Raw genomic sequence first — 20,837 nt, forward strand, 5'->3', positions numbered from 1 at the left:
TGCCGCCAGGTCCGTGACGAGGACCTGAAGTATTTTCACGTGGTGGCGGCGCTGGGGAGCTCCACGTCGTCCAGGTTGGTCGGATTTATCGCAGATCCCCCACGCCAGGGCAAATATGAGGCGATTAAAGCCCTTCTCCTTAAGACATTTAGCTTATCTGCTAAGGAGAGAGCTCGCCGGATTTTTGAGATTCAGGGTCTGGGGGACAGCAAGCCGTCCCAGCTCATGGAGAAGATGCTGAATCTGCTGGGGGGGGAAGATCCCCGGATTTTGTTTGTGGAGACGTTCCTGCGCCACTTGCCGCCCCGGGTTCAGACGGCGCTGGCCAACACGACCATTACTGAACCCCGCGCTCTGGCTGAGGAGGCTGACCGTTTCTTCCTGGCGACCCAGCAGCCCGGTGCAGATGTGCTGGCTGCAACGCTCAGTGCCCCCTCGCCGGTTAGGAGGGCTTGGGGGGAGCAGACCGCGGCAGCTCCAGGCCGGCGTGGGGACACGGGAGAGTGTTTTTACCACGCGCGGTTCGGGGCCAAGGCGAAGAAGTGCATCGTTCCCTGCAGCTACAAGCCTCCGGGAAACGAGAGGGCCGGCGCTCGGTAGTGGCCCTGAGCGTTGGCGGCACGAGCAGGCTTCTCTTCGTTAGCGACAGTGTCTGGGGTAGCTGCTTTCTCTGTGACACGGGCGCTCAACGGAGCGTGGTTCCTGCGTCGAGGGAGGACGTCGCTCGGGGGGGGGGGCACGGACCGCAGTTGACGACGGCTAATGGCAGCCTCATCCGCACTTATGGCGTGAGGTTTATGTGTTGGGGGGCAGCGGTTCAACAGCGGCGGCTGACATAGCCCGGGCCTTCATTGCGACATGGGTGTGTCGTTTCGGCACCCCTTCAGACATTCCTCAGACCGTGGTTCGCAGTTCACGTCCGAGCTCTGGAACGCCGTGGCCGGAGGTTTGGGGGTTAAGCTCCACCGGACAACCGCTTATCACCCTCAGGCCAATGGCCCATTCGAGAGAAGATCGAGAGTTTTTATCGCTTGAAATAACGAAAAGGAAAAAGGACAAGGACATCCCTCTGTTGGAGGGGCAAAGGAGTCTGGTGGGATTCTTTTCGGAGTATTGAAGATCGTTTCCCCGGCATCGGCGGTGCCTGCCACAGGACAACACGGAACGTGCACGATTTGGACGCGATGAGCGGGGGGGTGTTACTAGAGCACGCGCGTGAACTGCGAGCACCGGAGCCTCGCAGCGGCGAAACTGAGGCTCCCTGGTAACCTGTGGTAACATGAAGAGCCGTTTGGGAGCCGAAACAGCCGGCGCTTCTTATGGCGCATTTCCACTACACGCTCGGTACGGCTCGGTACGGCTTGGCCGCGTTGGGCCTTAACAGGGCCGACTCACTTCATGCTGCGCTTCCATTACAGTTTAGGAACTGGGGTAGTTACTATAGTAACGCAGTGTAGGCGGAGCCGTGACGTCATCTTCAATGAGAACTCCAGAAAAACAACACAGCCGTTAGCTGTTAGCACTCAGAGCTCACAGCTCCTCATATCTGTTCAGAAACTCGACAAAAGTTAAACAAGTACACACCACAGACTGCTTGTGTCATGGTGAATACAGTCGCTGCTTTATTTATGTCTGTATAGGCCGTTGTTGTGAGTGTGGACGGTCGGAGCATATACTGCGTTAGCTTAGCCAATCTCCATCTAGAAAAACACGCATTTTAAAAGGTTTTTCGCCTGCCGTCTGTCTGCAGACTTGACAAAGCATTAATTCATGGTTTTTACTAACCGGTATCAGTATGTTGTTACTTCGGCATCATTTTGAAACGTGTATTACAATTAAATCACGGTCAAATATGTTCATCTTGTTGTAGTTGTAGCCTCCTTGCCAGCGATGCTCTCTCTAGTTTAGCATACTCAGCCCGACTCAGCCCTGTTTGTTGGCCCCGATAGAACCACAATTTTGTCGGGCCAGAAAAGAGGTGAAAAAGTGGCCCCGGGCCGGGCCGTAACTAGGCCTAGTGGAAGCGCAACCAAAAACGGGCACGGCACGACACGGCACGCTTAAAGCGAGCTCCGCGCTGTAGTGGAAATGCGCCAATAGAGAGCCGAGCCAAATGATCCGGCTCACTAACGTAAAGAGATAGTATCTAAGGGACGGCTCAATTCAAAATTCAAGCACAGGACCGCACATTTTCCAGTCAAGTTTGTTTTTTATAAATCGCAAAGATTGCTTAGAAACGGGCGTACGCCATCTTTTGAGCATTTGCAACGTTTATAAATGAGGCCCCTGAGCTGCCGTCATAATCTCCCATAATCCTCTTGTATGTAAATGTTACACTTGGAGGACAGGATCATTTAACCGTAGGCTGCTTGTAATTAGTTTGCATGGAATCCCTGCAAAGTATTCTGCAAACACAAATCCAGTTTTAGCCGTGAGACCCGACAGGCTCCTGACTGCAGGGCAGTTTGCTGTTCAGAGTCTGTGGAACAAACCAGAGGGAAAAGGAGCACAAACAGAGCTGTATCATGTCAGGTATCTGAAGTCAGCCCAGGTCCAAATCATTACAACAGACCATGTTTACTGTAACTGATATTACCATATATGTATTACCTTTTTTATAATAGCAGAAAAGAGCCTAGTGTCTTCAGTTTTAAAGGTCCCATGTCATGGCCATTTCTACTGATCATAATTCCATTGTTGAGGTCTACTAGAATAGATTTACATTGTTCAATGTTCCAAACTCACATTGGTTCTCATACAGCATCTCTGTATAGTATGTGTATTCACTCTCTGTCCTAAACGGCTTGTTGGAGCTCCTGCCCCCCCCTCCCTGTGAGCCCAGTGTGCTCTGATTGGTCGGGACGTTGCGAGGCTGCTGCTGCGAGGAGCGGACAGGTTTCCGGGTCGGCGATACAGCGAGAACAAGCGAAACTCATCCTGAGCACACACAAACACTCACAGCCGAAGTAAAAACAATAAGTGTGGCTTGATATTGAGTAAGAAACAGGTTTATAACGCTGTGAGAATGGGTCTGCGGAGAGCATTTCTCCGCGATCCCAACTCGTCTATTACCAGCGTTCAGGGAGCTCTATGCAAGTCAATGGGGACTCCCTGTTAGTTAGCCAAGGGATCCCGGTGTGTGAGTTGCTCCGCGGATTGGTCCATTTGGGCCAATCCGGTCATTTGTTGTTGATTTGGGTGTTCACACGTCACAGAACCCAGGAAGCAAACAATGGAAAATGAGAAATGTCCAACGAGGCGTTCTGGGGCAGCATAGACAGGTCTTTTCTGTGTTAGAGTTGTACTCGCTACAGGGTGTACTTTGAGGGTTTGTGACTTTGCAGACCGTTTACATGCAGAAACACCTTCATAACACACAAGGGGACGGGTAATAACCAGAAAAGCATGACATGGGACCTTTAAATGTCAATTGATTGCAATTCCAAAATAAAGGCTACAGGAATAAATATTCTCATTTCTATTCTCTGCACCTGGCATCACATCAGGGGTCTGGGGTCTGTGTGGAGTTCTTCATACCTTTAATTATTTAGAATGCATCTGAAGACAGCTCTAGATTTCCATGGGAGTTGGTCCCCAGAGCGTCCTCTGCAGAGTGACTTCCTGTGGCCCATCAGACACAATCTCTAAGGTGCCTCCTTTCAGTACAGCATTGTTTTATTGCACCGAAAACATGAAGAGTTTGAGGATTCCTGTGGTGTTGAGAATGTGATACACTCACTGTTAACGGCTCAGTGTTGGTTTTAGTAAGCAGGTTTTGTGACGATGCAATGAATGACGGGATGATGTAGATCTCCAGAGGATCCGTAATGTTCTCTCTGACTCGGATTGGACAGTCGCTGGGTTTTTCTCGCAGGATTCTCCACGATGACACATCTGTCTGATAACACGAGCACAAGGGTGGTGCAGGCAGAGCAGGAGAGAGAGAGGGGGGGGGGGGGGCTGTTTAGCAGCACTCGCACAAGCAGAGCTGCCTTCAGCCGGACAGGAAGAGGAGCGTCCTGCCTCCTTCAGCTGCACGTCCTCCGGTGAGTGGACAGCGCACTGCACACCTTCCACTGTTGTGTTGTTATAGCGATTTGTGAAATGTGCGCATCTGCCTGGATGGTGACACTGTGGAATGTGCCGTGCAGTGTGGCATATGCTGGGAGGATTTGTTGGCGTGTAGAATGCGATGCAGGATTCTCATGCTGTTGCCATGGCTTTCTCTCACAATATAAGCAGAATAGAATGAGGAAGAGAGGAGCTGTCCTCCGTGCACACACTCGTCATGTTGGAGCGCTTCAGTTGTGACTAATGATGGTGTCAGCTTTACTCTGCATGCACTTCTCTAGAAGCATAGGAAGGTTATGTATGCAACGTCTTATTTGTGTTTCGTTTTTTTAAAGAGATAGATAATAAATTGAAAATCACAATATATGTTCCTCTGAAATATGTAGAGTATTTATTTTCCAACTATTGGGTTAGTCTATAAACAGGTTAAAAATGACACTAAACATTTCTTTCCGTGAGGTGTAAAACACTTGAATTATCACTTGAAATATATTTGATAAGATGTTTTGATGATCTAACCCTACTGGCTAGGACACCAGATAGAAACTCTGAATGGAGCGTGAACGACAGCAAACGCTTTCTTTGTGATCTCTTTTAGAAAGCACACTTCAATGCAAAGCTCAGTTTTCTCTGTGACTCCTACTTTGTGCAGCAGGCAGTACATCATGTAGCCTCACATCTGAAGAGTGCTCTGGTCCTCTCAGGTGGAATCAAACACGCTGCTCCTGTTTCCACTGGTCTATATATGACATTAAAGAAGTGAATGTCCTTAATGTAACGGCTACAAGAAATGAGCCCGCGGGAAAGATACCTGGCAGACCTGTGGGGGTTCATGTTGACAGGATAGACTGAAGGTATGGAGGGGGGTGTATGAAGAAGCTCTTTTTGTTAAAGTGGACCTATCATGCTATATTTGAATAATATAGTGTAGGACCATACCTATATAAGGCATATTTATACTTTTTTTTTTTCAAAATACCAAACAGATCATGCATTTTAGCCATGCCTCATTTTGCTCAATTTGACCATTTCTAGCTCTGGGCAGATTCAGTGAGAACAGCACCATCTACAGGCCTGGCATATGTACTACAGCGTCTCCAGCGCTTTCGAACGGCAATGGCCGTGGCTGTCTCCTCCTGATTGGTGGAGTTGGCCCAATAGCCGTAGTGCCACTGTCCTGACGTCAGGACAGTGTTCAAATCTGGATCAGTTTTTATCAGATCCGTTGCAGCCCCTTTTTTAGAGATTTGGGTATGGAGGAAAATAGAGAGGGTTGTGTTTTCTGACACTTGGTGAGTTCCCTGGAACACCGGGGACACATATTCATGTAGAAAAGACGTACAAAAGTGCATTTTGCATGATAGGTCCCCTTTAAGTTGGAGTTAGAGAACATGTTTCCCTCCCCATCAGAGTAGCAGGTTCATGAAGAATCATCAGCAACATTTCAGCTACTCTTATTTGAGTTGGACCTTCAAAGGACACTGTTAGTTAGTTTGTGTTTGGTGGGACATTCGATGACAGTGATGGCACTGTGTTCCTATATCATAGCAAATACTTTTGTTAGTATAATGTCTCATACTCGATGTTATTGATGAAATCCTGTGGGGGGTTGGGTGGTCTTTGTCAGCTTGTTAAGTAACCAGAGGATCTGAAAGTGTGCATGGGAGAAAAGCAACACCTGTATCTCTTGTTCTGTAGTAGTCCAACATATGTATAGAAAAACCATAAATGAATAAACCCATATTTTAACAGAGAAGTAATGTATGATAATGTTTAATCAATTTATCATTTAGTCAAAACAACATTTACAGACTTGTAGACTCCTCATGATGAGTTTGATGAATTGGAACTATTCAAACATTCATCTTTTGGAGGATCCAGGCAATAATTGACTGTGATTAATCATCTCCTCCGTCTGGTGCCAATACGTTCTCCTCTGTGCATGGCAGTGCATGGTGAGGTCCCACCTGAAGCCCCCCCTGCAGACATACATGGGAATATGTGCCCTGATATGAGCACGCTTTAAGTGCTCTGTACATAATGTATGACTCCATCCAGAGGCTGAGTGCCCGCCCTCACATCCTCTCTGTAATGGGAGTAACGTCTGAAGCTGCCCTCAGTCAGCTTTATCTCTGACCTTTCTATGCTCTGAGAGGCTGGGGGTGTCAGGCTCAATGCAGCTGGGAAGATGAACATGAGGACGATGTTAATGATAGGTGGAGAGGAATTATGGAGGGCAGGATGTACGGACAGAAAGAGAGAGATGGCCTCTGTCCCTGCAGGATTTCCATCTCTCCAGTATTTATGTGGATTGTTTCTTTGGTGGACTCCTTGTCCGACTGAAAACCCTCATCTCCAGGGACCTATATCTCCATCACACCCCACCAAGCATCTGTCACAGTTACCTATAGCAATATATAGGCTAACACAGGACTGTTAAAGCTATGAGTGACGTGCAGTGGTAGCAAAACACAGACAGCACAGCTTTAGAAACTTTAATGGGGATGTGAGGCACATTTGAATGTGTCAATAGAGTCAGGCTGGCATCCCTTGATTCCACTCTGCCATGGCCTCCTGGCTCCTGCAGTGGAGGTATTTGGTATTGCTTTTAGTAATATCTTATAACTTTGTAGTAGGAGAAGCAGATTTAAGCTCATTTAAACATCTCCAACATGACTTCATGACGTATTTTTTATTCATTTCTTCAGGAACTTCAAGTTGAACTGATGAGTTCAGGAGGGTTTCTGAAGATGTTACAAATAAGGTACACACAGCATACAATACTCAGTATTTGCATTATTTAATTCAAAGAAAATCAGTAATATTTTTAAAAACTACAAGTCCCTTTCTATCAGCTGTGCACCGTTATGGTGTAAATATAACCTATCTACCAATTGGATCAAATATAAAAGTCAGCCGAATTAGTGTTGATACTGCAAGGAGACGTATTGGGTGAAGAGAAATCTAAGATGTTGTTTAATTGTTGATATATTTATGATCCACGTCAAGTTTTCAGTTTCGGCGGAAGTTCTTCCTGTTTGTCTAGAAGTCTTCTAATCAGGGCTCTATAAATAAAGAACTACGGCAGATATGTAATATTTAATGCAGCCGAACCGTGTATTACAATGCCGTTATGTGATGACTTCCAAAGAGAAAAGCAAGAACACTCGGAATAAAGTATTATTATTATTATTTATTTTTTATGTTTTCGGATTTCATATCGCATAAACACCATATCCCAACGTGCATTGCGGCTAAAACCTCCAATCACAGAGCTTCAACCATAGCTGAGGATTATGGGTAATTAGATGTTTTCGCTTATCAAAACCTCTGAAAAAGGAAATGTGTCTCTCAGAATCGAAAGGGAAAAACACAAAAGCATTGTACACAATTTAAACCAATCAATGTTGTGTAATTAACAAGGATAAACTGATGTTTTTTAGTGGATGAGTACTGCAGATATCACTGTGAAATCATTTGACAGTCAGGGGAATACTTCCGGTTTTACTATGAAAACTTCGAGACCGGAAATACTGTTTTTTACTGTTGACGCTAACTTTACATGGACGCTGCCGTCAATAGAAATGAATAGGGGGAAAGACGTAGTATATACACGTTCTCCTGGCGAGACCTCAAATCATCTTTGTAATATCTATCAAACTAAAGATCCTACACATCCACTGGACGTAGATTCTAAAAGTACAATACACACTTCTCGCTAGAAATCTAATCAAAAAGCATTTTAATGGCCAAACTCTCCTGCAATTTAGGATTTTCCAGAGAGGGTTATTTGTGAATATACGACCCTCCGGAGCGTTTGCAGTCAACGGGAGCATCAGCCCATATGCCGCAAATTGTTGTTTCTTACACGACCACTAGAGGTGCTAAACTTTGAAACGTGACTATAGGTCGTAATAAGCTGTTGAACAATCAACCTATTTGGTCGTGTTTTTTGGAGGAGGACAGGCTGGTATTAGGTTAGTGTCCCGGCCAGAGGGAGAGATGGTGAATGGCAGCCTGTCTGCAGGGAGACACACACACACACACACACACACACACACACACACACACACACACACACACACACACACACACACACACACACACACACACACACACACACACACACACACACACACACACACACACACACACACACACACACACACACACACACTGACCACAGGGTGGCTTTTTCACATGGCATTTAAAGAGAAGCACGTTTGTGCACACCGAGGACTAATGAGCTACTATTGTACTGTGTGTGTGTGTGTGTGTGTGTGTGTGTGTGTGTGTGTGTGTGTGTGTGTGTGTGTGTGTGTGTGTGTGTGTGTGTGTGTGTGTGTGTGTGTGTGTGTGTGTGTGTGTGTGTGTGTGTGTGTGTGTGTGTGTGTGTGTGTGTGTGTGTGTGTGTGTGTGTTGTGTGTGTGTGTGTGTGTGTGTGTGTGATTCAAGTTGTTGCATCATGTGTATTCAGTGTGTACAGTATGCAGTTACATTTTATTCAGATGTATGCTCTAATATACAGATGTTAATCCTGTTGAAATGGTCATGTGTGCGTGCACGTGTCCTTTTCCGTACAGTAGAGCCACCCTAACTCAGTGCAGGACCAAGGGTTCCCTCCAATATGGGTTCTCTGGGTTATTCTGTTTTAGAAAGGTCCAATAACAAAGTCTAAAAGAGGATTCCAATGACCCTAACGGTTAGGTGGAGGGGAGATGGACAAATATGGACACATTAAGCCCTGTCACCTTCCTAACATATTTTTGTATCTCCCTGACAGACAATGGATACAATCGCTGCTGAGTCACAATCATACACCCAGCAGGGTTACACCAATAAACCGTCACCACTGTACTTACTGATGTTAGCATGCAGATACAGTGTGTGGGTCAATCTGTGAGCTCACTAGGATCCGGTGTCCACCACACTGTAGTTTATCTCTGTCAAATGTCCTGCTCGTCACATACTGTACACTGCTACCAATACAGATGTTTTACATCATGACATCTTTCCAATGAGATGAGCTTGGAGCCCCAGCAGCAGCTGCTGTGATTGGCTCTCTGTTCTCTCTGTTTACTCTCCGTCTTGGCCTTCCTAGTTTACAGCTTGTTTCTCACCTCCATCCTCTCCATATCCTCTAGTCTCCCTGTATCTCTTATGTTCTCTTCTCCATTGTATTACCCTCACAACAACTTAAAGGCCTGTGCCTCCAGAACAGCCTCAATGCTACAGACCAACAGGAAGCATGGCCCCCTGCTGAGGGGGAATAGTTGGCAGCTGCAGACTGAACCTGAGACCTTTGAGTGTCAGCAGCATTATGAGGACAGAGATCAGAATGCAACCAGGACTCGATGACACTCATCTCACGGCTCACTGCTGCAAACCATGAAAGTGCTGTGTATGCATTCTTGGCCTCATCTCAGGGTGGACATGGTTCCACACCAGACTGCTGTATCCTCTCTAGTTTGTCAAGTGACTGCTTAGAATACACAGCCATTGAATGAAACATCTCCAGGCTCTGGCTTGACAGCCTGTCATCTGCTATCAATCAAAAATAGAAAGGGAGCATTTCCCCCTTTAAATAAACAACTATTATGTAAACATTTAAAATGTGACATTGGTGTTGTTTTATGAGAAATGATTGACAGCTTGCAGTTTCTTTGGTGTTTATTTCTTCCAATGGGGGGTTGAGGGAAAGCCATGCAAAGGACCGTTTGTGTTCCTCCTGTCACATCAGTGTAGCACGTCTACATCAACTGATGTTTCACATCAATGATTAAAGCTACGCTCAGTTATTTGGCTGCTAAGCAACAACTTAGCATGATGCTGCGTTGGATGAGTGTGTGGGGGTGTCTTTCTAAATAAGAGGCTGCAGCAGAGACCTGGTTCAAACTGAACTCTGTCGTCACATGAAGCTGCCAGCAGCTGACATGTTGCAGCGTGTGCCTAGGTATAATGATTATACCAGTGTGTGTCTTTCATGAAGGCTGTAGGTGTCTCATCGGAGCTTTCTAGAGCTGCACAGGGTAAGAGCAGACGGCAGAGATGTGACTTCAGTTAACATTCAATAGGCAAAGCTGACACCAGATCTGTTCACACCCGCAGCGCTGTGATGTGTGTCGCTGCATCTGAGTGTGAGGAGCAGAAAGCCGCCCTGATGCTTTCTTTACAACACATCAGAGTGTGTGTGTGTGTGTGTGTGTGTGTGTGTGTGTGTGTGTGTGTGTGTGTGTGTGTGTGTGGTGTGTGTGTGTGTGTGTGTGTGTGTGTGTGGTGTGTGTGTGTGTGTGTGTGTGTGTGTGTGTGTGTGTGTGTGTGTGTGTGTGTGTGTGTGTGTGTGTGTGTGTGTGTGTGTGTGTGTGTGTGTGTGTGTGTGTGTGTGTGTGTGTGTGTGTGTTAAACTCTGCCCATGCCAGCTGGACTCTGCCGTGGCTTTCCTCCAGATGCAGGGAACTTAAGTAGTACAAGAATCCCCCCCCTTCCTCCCTCCTGCACATCTGGCCTCTCCAGATGTGGGTGAAAAACATGTAAAACCCCCCCCCACACACACACGCACAGACCACACTGGGTTTATTTAGGGATTGTCACTTTGCTCTCCTGTTGGTTTGGCTGATCAGAATATGTGTGATATATCTAATTGAAGTGTACGACTGTAAACCGGCGGTAATAGAGATCTAGCATGTTAGGGGGAAAGGCTTGGTCTCTTCTAACTCCCCATGTTTCTAATCTCTGCAGATCCATTCTTTTCTGAAAATGGCAGCAAGTCTCTGAATTATCTCAAATACCTGGATAGATGGCTTCTAGAAAGACATTCTTAAATGTCATTTGCTTGAAGTGCTGTGCTGTCAGATGTGAGCTGTGGCTGACTGTAGTTCACTTGACTTTATAATAATTGGCAATAGGCCATGTTTGAAAGTGAGAGTGTTTAACACGTGTTCCTTCATCCCCTCACCATTCCTCCGTGTGTGTGTTGGACCGTTGTTTCTCCCACCTTCATCGTCATCAGCGTGTTTTTAGGGTTGATAACAAATTCTCCTTCTTTTGAAAGGGGAGTGGAGGAGTCAGCAGACTTCTTGTGATGCAGCATATGACTGAGAGAGAAGCAACGGGGGGGGGGGGAGAAAGAGTGGGATATTAAGCAGAACATTAAAACGTAGGAAGTCAGAAAGCAAGACAAATATATGAAGTGTAAAGGAGGAATGAAAGAACTGAGGAAGAGAAAAAGAAAAGGATTGATAGAGACGAGTGATGATGGACGAGTAAGGGAGAAAAACAGACGGAAAAACGAGGGGGTGTACCAACACTGTAACTAGTGTTTCATTCAAATAAATCCACCAACTAAATAAATAAGTGAATACGAATGAATTCATTCAAATGGCACTTTGATGTCCTACTTAAGATCTCAAATGTGAATGAATGAAAGAACATGACAAGAGGAAGAGGAGGGACGGGGGAGGCAGGAAGTGGCAGTGAGGCAAAGGGCGGGGAGGGTCTCCTCAGTGCTGAGGACAGACAGACACCACACGCTGCGGAGTCTGTATTTGATGCTCGTCATCCCTGATACCTTCCTCCTTAGACCCAATCAGGACATTATGCTGAAGTTTAGCACCACCCCCCGCTGCAGGTGTGTGGCTGCGTGTGGCTGTGGTGTGATTTTTTGAAATAGCGTGTGTGTGTGTTATGACGCTGATGTGGTACTTCTATATGCTTTGGTTGGATTTGGGTGTAGTTGTGGGGACTTTACGCTGTCTCTGTCTGACATTCTGTTTTCTCTCCCTGCAGCCACAATGAGAGAAAGGTGACCTGTAAGCACCCGGTGTCCGGCGCCCCCTCCCAGGACAACTGCATCTTTGTGGTGAACGAACAGTAAGTCTCTCTGCTCTCAGACTCAGCATTGTATCACTCTGATCTAGGGAGGCTGTGGCGTAGTGGACTAGTCCGTTGGTGTTGGGATCAGGTTCAAACCCCACTGCAGTCAGCATGTCGTTGTGTCCCTGAGACACTTCACCCCAAATGGCTCCTGTGGGGATTGTCCACAGTATAGAGTATGTAAGTCGCTTTGGATAAAAGCGACTAACAAGTGACATGTCAAATGTAAAATCTGGGTACTGATTGGAAAGGGCACTGAAACACTTTCAGATGGAGTCCTTCATCAAGCCTCTGTTGGGTTGATGAGTGGCAACAATAGAGTAGCATGAGTTATTGTGAGTGATCTCAAAGTGAATGCTCCCTTTATCACACTGCCAACTGAATACGAACACATTGTTTGGATATGAGCAGCATCTCATTCAGTTTAGTTTTGTTCCTGTGCTCTGCAGAGGTGTGAAGTAACTAAGTATATTTGCTTAAGTAAAATTTTGAGACAGTTGTACTTTACTTGAGTATTTCAATGTTATGCTGTGTACTTCAACTCCACTACAGTTCAGAGATCAATGGTGTACTTTGACTCCACTACATGTATTTAATACCTTTAGTTACTTCACAGATGTGGATGAATGATGTGAAATCTAACCAAGTGTTAAATCAGACTTTAGTTCCACCTGGAGTAAATTCACAAGCTACCCTGTAGTATACAAAGTCATTCAAACTAGCTGCACCTTTACCAGCTTTGAGAACACTTTCATGATCAATCATTATAAAACATATCATATATATTATTCTGAAATGGACCAATCTGCACAATGACTACTTTTACTGTCGCTACTTTAACTATATTTTGATAATACTTTTCTACTATTACTTAGAGGAACATTTTGAATGCAGTACTTTTACTGTAACAGAGTATTCCTACACTCTGGTACTTCTACTTTTACTCAAGTACAAGATCTGAGTACTTCTACTTTTACTCAAGTACAAGATCTGAGTACTTCTCCCACCTCTGGTTCTGTTATTGAAAGAGTTGGCTGCCTCTCAGACCAGAAGTCAGGACTTTAGAGCAGTTGAGGGGTTACCATGACACTCTGACAATGTGCTGTTAAAATGAACAGCCGTGGGTCATAAACAATAGCCCTTAGCTGTTATTTGAGACTGAATACATTTCTGATGCTGATTTTTCCTTCTTGCAATGATGTAACACATGTATGATAAGCATCAGTAGGCATGAGGCAGTCCAGTGTTCAGATATGGCTTTAACTGTGGTGCTATGGAGGATCCTGCATCATCACCGTCTTCAAGCTCTTTATAATAGTAATATTCAGAAGCGTCCATGCAGCTGTGAGGAACAGAGCATCAGTGTGCAGCAGGAGGGACGCCCACAGTGGAGCGGAGACACCACAGTCCTCAGTCTGTCCCTCTCTCCCAGTCCTCAGTGTTTATGACACAGAATGGTCCAATCCGTTCTCAGTCCCACTTCCGATCCCATGCCTTCTCTCAGGGTCATAATAAACTAATTATCAACTTTTATTTTACCTGATTATTTGTCTGTCTGTCTGTCTGTCTGTCTGTCTGTCTGTCTGTCTCTCTCTCTGTCTGTCTCTCTCTCTATCTATCTCTCTCTGTCTGTCTGTCTGTCTGTCTGTCTGTCTGTCTGTCTGTCTGTCTGTCTGTCTGTCTGTCTGTCTGTCTCTCTCTATCTCTGTCTGTCTGTCTGTCTGTCTGTCTGTCTGTCTGTCTCTCTCTCTCTATCTCTGTCTGTCTGTGTGTCTGTCTGTCTGTCTGTGTGTCTGTCTGTGTGTCTGTCTGTCTGTCTGTCTGTCTGTGTGTCTGTCTGTCTGTCTGTCTGTGTGTCTGTGTGTCTGTCTGTCTGTCTGTGTGTCTGTGTGTCTGTCTGTGTGTCTGTCTGTCTGTCTCTCTCTCTCTCTCTCTCTCTCTCCCTCTCTCTCTCTCTCTCTCTCTCTCTCTCTCTCTCTCTCTCTCTCTCTCCTCTCTCTCTCTCTCTCTCTCTGTCTGTCTGTCTGTCTGTCTGTCTGTGTGTCTGTGTGTCTGTGTGTCTGTCTGTCTGTCTGTCTGTCTGTCTGTCTCTCTCTCTATCTCTCTCTGTCTGTCTGTCTGTATGTCTGTGTGTCTGTGTGTGTGTCTGTCTGTCTGTCTGTCTGTCAGACACATGCACACACTCTCCATATCTTTCACACTCGCATTCAACTCCCCTTCCAATTATCTCCTCTGCCAAACAGCTCCTGTGTGTGTGTGTGTGTGTGTGTGTGTGTGTGTGTGTGTGTGTGTGTGTGTGTGTGTGTGTGTGTGTGTGTGTGTGTGTGTGTGTGTGTGTGTGTGTGTGTGTGTGTGTGTGTGTGTGTGTGTGTGTGTGTGTGTGTGTGTGTGTGTGTGTGTGTGTGTGGTGTGTGTGTGTGTGTGTGTGTGTGTGTGTGTGTGTGTGTGTGTGTGTGTGTGTGTGTGTGTGTGTGTGTGTGTGTGTGTGTGTGTAATCGTGTTGAGCAGACAGGAGGTGTGTGATGCTGCTTATGAAAGTGCCCAGCTGGCACATGTTGCATGACTATTACATGGAACTGAATACCATGTTCCTGACTCTCCGGTTTCCTTTTCTCCGTGTTGTGTGATATATTGTAACTCCCTAATATCTTGTTCAGTTCATCTCCCTTATGTTTTGTTAATATCCCCCTGCTCCCCACATCTTAACAAGTTTATTGGAGGAGTTTTCAAAGATATGTCACACTTGTGTGCCTCCTGACAGTTAGTCCTTGTCTTTGTCTCTTCCTGCTCCCTCAGTCTGTCTCCTCTCTTAATTATTAACACATTCCGCTCACATGTCTCCAGAGTCGGGTTGTACAAATAACAGAAAGATAAGAGCTCAGAATAACAAAAGAAAATTCAAACAGACAGACGTTAGAACATCTGACAGAGAGGGGGATAAGAAGAGAAACAGGGATATTGGCTAATGGGAGGCTCTGAATGATCAAAGCTGTTCTTGGGAACGCTGATGGAAAAAAGTAGGGCTTTAAATTCATAATCAGACGGCGGGAGGGAGGAACTGCTAGGTTGGTGTTTTGGACAAGAGGTTTAGTGTTTGACCAGAAACCCAGCCTGTTTTCAAATGGACACACTCCCTGCTCCACCTGCACACACACCTCTACGGTCCTCTCCTCTAGGGATGTTGGCATAATGATGGTGTTCACTCAGGGAACAGTACATGGACATGATCCCCATCAACCTGTTCGTTTGAAGCTGTAGGACGAGTGTTGTTGTTACTTATATCTCACTTATAGATAATGGGATTTTTACTTTTGAGATTTGTTACCAAATGCCCTGCCAATATATGTGCTGTTTAGGAATGAAATCCTCTATAAGCCCCTGTACCACATATTTATATCATGTTGGTTTGGTAACCATCAATGCATGATTTCGGACTCCGGATATTCGGTAGTAATTTTTGCAATATACGTTGGCCAGGGGGACATTATTTGTTGATGCACAGCTGGCTCGCGGGGACGACAGGAGCCGAGGGACCAGGCATGAGCATCAGTTCTGAAGTTAGCACGGCTAGGATGTTGCATAGAGAGGCGAAGTCCCTCCCCTTCCGGTGGGACTCATGGGACCTTATTTCGGAAAAAGTTTGTATTGAAGTCAATGGAGAGAGAAAGATTATCTTTCGATCCCGTTTGAATTGTGCCATGAATTACACATATGATGTTTGTCAATCTTAAATAATTTTCCAAAAGTCACAGTTTGTCGTAAAACTATTGAAATATAAGACTATGAAAAATACACAACTAGAAAGACTACAAATCCCAGAGTCCCGGTCCCGCATGCTGGCTCTTAGGAACCGACTAACTCCCCTTGTGTGTATGTACAGCTCTCAACATGCCCAGACTTGGAGTGATCTTCACCTCTTTTAATACTTTCCGCCTCATTCTGAAAGAAAGAAGTGAAATGTGCCAACGTGACGGCCATCTTGGTGTGTGGTGCGAGACGGGAGATGTAGTTCATTGAGCGTTTCACACAACAAAAAGTGTTACTTCACCCCCCGAAGAGGCACAAGCTCTTACGTTGATATTGGAGATTTCAATAAATTGCAGTGCAGCGCGGCTGCCAAAAAAAAAGAATATCCGAATAACGAAATTGAAAACGAAATAGTGGGCCAACGACCGCATATTCGGATATTCGGGTACAGCCTTTATGCATACAGTCTATGGGTACAGCCCTATTTGGTTGAGTGGTTTTATTTGATTTATTATACAAATTATTTAATATTATATTATCATTACATTAGTTGAATAACATTGTCTCAAAATGACTGTTATAGTTTTATTGCAACAACTTCTGGTACAATTTGTTGTACTGACTTCACCTTCACTCTTTATCATTGTTTTTCCTTCTTCATGTTTTCATTTTTCTCATTTTTTGTTTCAAATTCACAATGTTATGTTTTTCATTCTCTTTCCCTCCTTTGTTCTGTTTCTAGCACAAATTATGGGAAGCTTGTCCACCCTGACACGCCCATAGAGGCTCTGAGCAGGTAACCCCCCCCCCCGACCTACTGCTTCCCTATTGGCTTCCTGCTTTAATACAAGTTTGCTAGTGTCAGTGACTAACCCTGAGGGGGTGCATGCATAGTGTGTCACTGTGTTCAGGGACCAGCCGCCCTGACCAGTCACATGAGGAGACCAGTGTCAACATGAAGTAACAGACCACAGAGTTTTAAAAAGAATACAGATGATTGACTGGTCTTTAGGTTTATCGTTCACTCCCTAGTCTCCTGCTGCTGATGTAGTTGACACGGCAACAACTCATAAAACTGTAGGCACTACTTTATCCATCTTGACCCAACTACAACTATTAATGAATGAATGAATATCCCACATACTGTTTACCACTGATAAAAGCCACAAACCAACACATTGGTCACACAATAGGTTGTTCTTTATACGAGTAGCTCTTGTCCTCAGAACAATGTCCTTCTTCATGTTCCCTTGAAGTGTGGGAAGTTGTGACTGAAGTCCCTCTCATCATATATCACCTTTCTGCTTTGTTAGGGTTCCTGCTGAAAAGCTTCCTAGCATTACGCATTCCTCTAGACGTCAGCTATATCTGACCGTTTCTGTGTGGCTTATCACAAAAGTGATCCCAATGTCTTCAGCTGCCTCCTGGGCCTGTGCTGGAAGCAGCCAGTAGTTTTCACCAGAAGCAATTGCAGTAGGTGATCAGTGGTCTCAAGGGGGGGGGGGGTCCAAGTCTGAGCGTCCTCTCCTGTCCCTGCTCTGCTAAGACTCACTTTATTTCAGACTCAGTGTGAATTGCTTGACGAGTGCTAATGCACAAATGATATTCTGTATGATTGATGTGAATGCTAACCTCTGAATATTAACCCTGTGTGTGATTTAATAGTAAACTAAGGTTTTTTGTTGCCATCCAAACAAAAGTAAATTCCTCTTTCCTTCTGCAGTGTCAGACAGGTCCCACGCTCTCAGCGACAGGATGTGTCTCCTACTGCTGAAGCTTTACATGTCTCATGTGAACAGAGACTCCTTGATGATTCATAACATTAAAACAAGAGAATGTCATTACTGAGAAACATATCATAAGAGTTTCCCAGTGTCCCTTAGTACTGCTGTCAGTTATCTCTTATCAAACTATTTCACATCACAAGTGTTACTTATTTGATAGATGCTTATGTAAAAGATTGAGCTTTTTTAATGTTCTTTGTTTGGTTTATTTGATCATATGTGAGTAAGGGTTCTGCCTGTTATCGTTTGGCTTGTGTTTAAATGTGCTTCTATGTGCCCTGTTACTACTGCAGTGATATGTCATTCTCCCATGCACTGTGCTGCACGCTTTTAGAGTTTTGATTCAATATAAAGTCCAATCACTTCACCTTTAGATTTCTCGATTGTTAGGCTAATGTCATTGAGGTCAACGCTTCCTGCAGAGATGTTAATATCAGAAGCCGCCCACATATCAAAGCATCATTCTTTTCCTAACAGTGCAGCCTTAACCTGAGAAATGAAGGTAAAGTTAGTCGGGGTTCTGCAGCAGTGTTTGTTAGATAACATACTTTAACTTCGCTCAGTGCAGATCATCTCTGTTGTCATGTGATCCGCTGCTATGGGCTTTTTGAAGAATCAGATGCTAAAGTGCAGTTTTTGTGTTTTGTTCACTGAGTTTACAGTTTATGAGCTTTTCTTCTGAAAAGACCTATCTGCGTGACAGTTGGGATTAGATTTGAACCTCAGCTCACACTATTCATTTGTGAATGATGTTGGCTAAAGTGTTATCATGTGATCTAACTGGAGCGTTGGAGCATAACGTGGCTGTATATTATGAGCATGGGGTCCTGACCCCTCGATCTGAACAACAAGGTTTATTAGATGGAAGACAATAAGTTGAAGCTAAAAGCTCAAAGCAGCAGAAACATAGTTGGTAAAAATCAGACCAAGGAACAATAAAACAAAATGTGATCAAAGGTTTGGTTCCAAATGTAGGTTCTTAAAAGATAATAATACCTGGTGCTACATTTAGTTTTCAATGCAAAGCTCTGGTCAGAAGCTGGTGTGGAGTCAATTCCATACAAAAAAACAGCAACCTGTTTGGCAAGAAATGAACAAACAAGAAGTTTAAAGCAAAGTGTTAAGTCAATAAAGGTCAAAAAAGTCATAAAGCATTTAACAGAGTGAATCTATTTCAGCTGAAAGGACAGAGTCTCGCACTAGTAGATAGTACCAAGGTCTGACAACATACAGCAGAAAATACAAACACTTTATACACTACAGAAGGAGGGAAGGGGAAGGTCCTCAGCAAGCGAATGTACAGATGGTTGAAACTTGCATACAGCTATGCAATATACATTACAGGAAAACATTTGGCCAGACGGTTTAACTCACATACATGTTCATCACAAACCAATGGTTGTAGAGATAGTCTTTTGTCTGTTCTAAGGAAGTGGACATTAGAGGCTAGATGTGAATTCAAACCGTGGGAAAAAAACAGAGAATGAAGTTACAGTAATACTTATGATTAAATTAGATTTAATGATACATTTCAGCTGGAGTTCCACACATTCCATATCCTGAGCTGACAACGCAGTCATAAGATACATAGAGTCCCTGGATGAGGGCTTATTATTTGTCTGTTTCTAAACTAGTATATTTTGTAGCCGGGAACAGTCTGAAAGGAAAGACAGAGGAAAGAGAGACTGGCTGTGTGATCGGTGTGTGACTGTTTAGTGTGTGTGTACGTCACCCTGCTTTGGATGTAGGACTCTTGTTTCTGGAGGCGAGTGAAAGCCTCCTCTGTCATTCTCATTCAATTAGCTGACAATCCACTGGACACGGACAGAGACACAGAGTGGGAAACATTTCAGAACACCCGCCCCTGGCAACAAAGGCTCGCTGTTTTCTAAAGGCTAAATGCCTTTGCTTGCACACACACACACACACACACACACACACACACACACACACACACACACACACACACACACACACACACACACACACACACACACACACACTTGAGATGGGTGAATGTGCATGTTGCCATCCCAGCTGAAAGCTATTTCTTAACCAGATGGCACTCAGAGAACGCAGACACTCGCCACCGCCGTTTCCATTAGTGACAAATAATTGGTGTGTTTGCTCCTTGATTCAGATGCACTCTATAATATAATGGTGGAGGTTATGAATGATTTCTGACTCTGAATTCTTCAGCGCTACTGTTTCAGTCAGGAAGGATTCCAGGATTCAGAGGTTTGAACAACCAGCAGCATTGGCAGAGATAAGGAGCTCAAAACACTGCTGGATCTGCTGCTGGAGCTTCCAGCTGGGTGTAGCACATCATATCTCTATTCTTTCCTCAGAAAGTCATTCAACTGATCGGTCATTTTTAGGCCGTTCCTTTTTGCTACATAGTGCAGGCTTCATGTTTGCCCTTCAAAATGTCCTCTTCAGTCATGAGACATGTTCTCTCCTGTCTCCTGTCCTTCAAAAGAGAATCTAATCAGAGCAGCACACCTGCTGGAGCTGCTGCCACATGTCTTTAAATGACTATTATTCATTAATGAAAGGTCTAATAAACCATAACTTCCATTCAATACTGCAGCTCCCTTACCTAATATAAATCATTTGAATGTAACCCCCTTTAAGAGCTAAGTACTACTTTTAATGAGTTAACTTGTCTTAAGTGCTTTTGCCTTAGTGAAGTGTGTGAGTATCCAGTGCTCTACACAGTCTATTTAAATACATGGCATTGAGTGCTCTGATATCCAGCACAGCAAAGAACATCTTTTAGTCAAAGTATGCCATTGAATCCTTGAAACCCTCAGAACTAAAGTGTCTGCTTCCTGTTTTAAGTTATTCATCATACCAATAGCTTCACGGGACTAAAAGCTGCTGAGTCGGCTGAAGTACAGCAGAGGAGAGGATCAGAGCTGTCAGAGTGGAGAGGGTCTGCCAATGCATTTCATAATGCACATGGTTGCCATGACAATGACGCTCCATCTGGCTCTGCACCTCTAATGAAATGACTATACTTTAGTACAGTATGGTAACTATGCACCAGTGGTCACAAACGGTACTTTATGATGGATAGATGCTCGCAGGAGGAGGAATGCAAACAGTAAGAGGATGAGAGGATGTTGGAAGCTGGCTAGCTGAATTGTGGTGCAGCGCATTCTGCCAGACAGTATACAACCTGCTTTCAAATACACCTGTACTTCTTTAAGATTTTAACCCAAATTTGATATTTTCTGGATATATTTAACCAAAAACGTCATTGTATATCTGTCGTGAATATAGTGTTATAGTAGTGTCTGTTTTACATTTGTCATCTCACTCAAGAGAAGAACCGAACTGAGTTGAGAGATTTGTAAAATC

General features: G+C 44.6%; 1 protein-coding gene across 1 annotated transcript in view; it reads left to right on the top strand.

Moving 5' to 3' along the window:
* The window catches only part of LOC117484684 (pleckstrin homology domain-containing family A member 5-like), a 157,534-nt gene that overhangs the window by 89,530 nt on the left and 47,167 nt on the right, over positions 1–20,837 (top strand). Inside the window, 1 exon segment of the mRNA XM_034133104.1 lies at positions 11,857–11,940. Coding sequence (XP_033988995.1) covers positions 11,857–11,940 — 84 coding nt within the window.

This window comes from Trematomus bernacchii, unplaced genomic scaffold (genome assembly GCF_902827165.1).
Source record: "Trematomus bernacchii unplaced genomic scaffold, fTreBer1.1, whole genome shotgun sequence".
Taxonomy (NCBI): domain Eukaryota; kingdom Metazoa; phylum Chordata; class Actinopteri; order Perciformes; family Nototheniidae; genus Trematomus; species Trematomus bernacchii.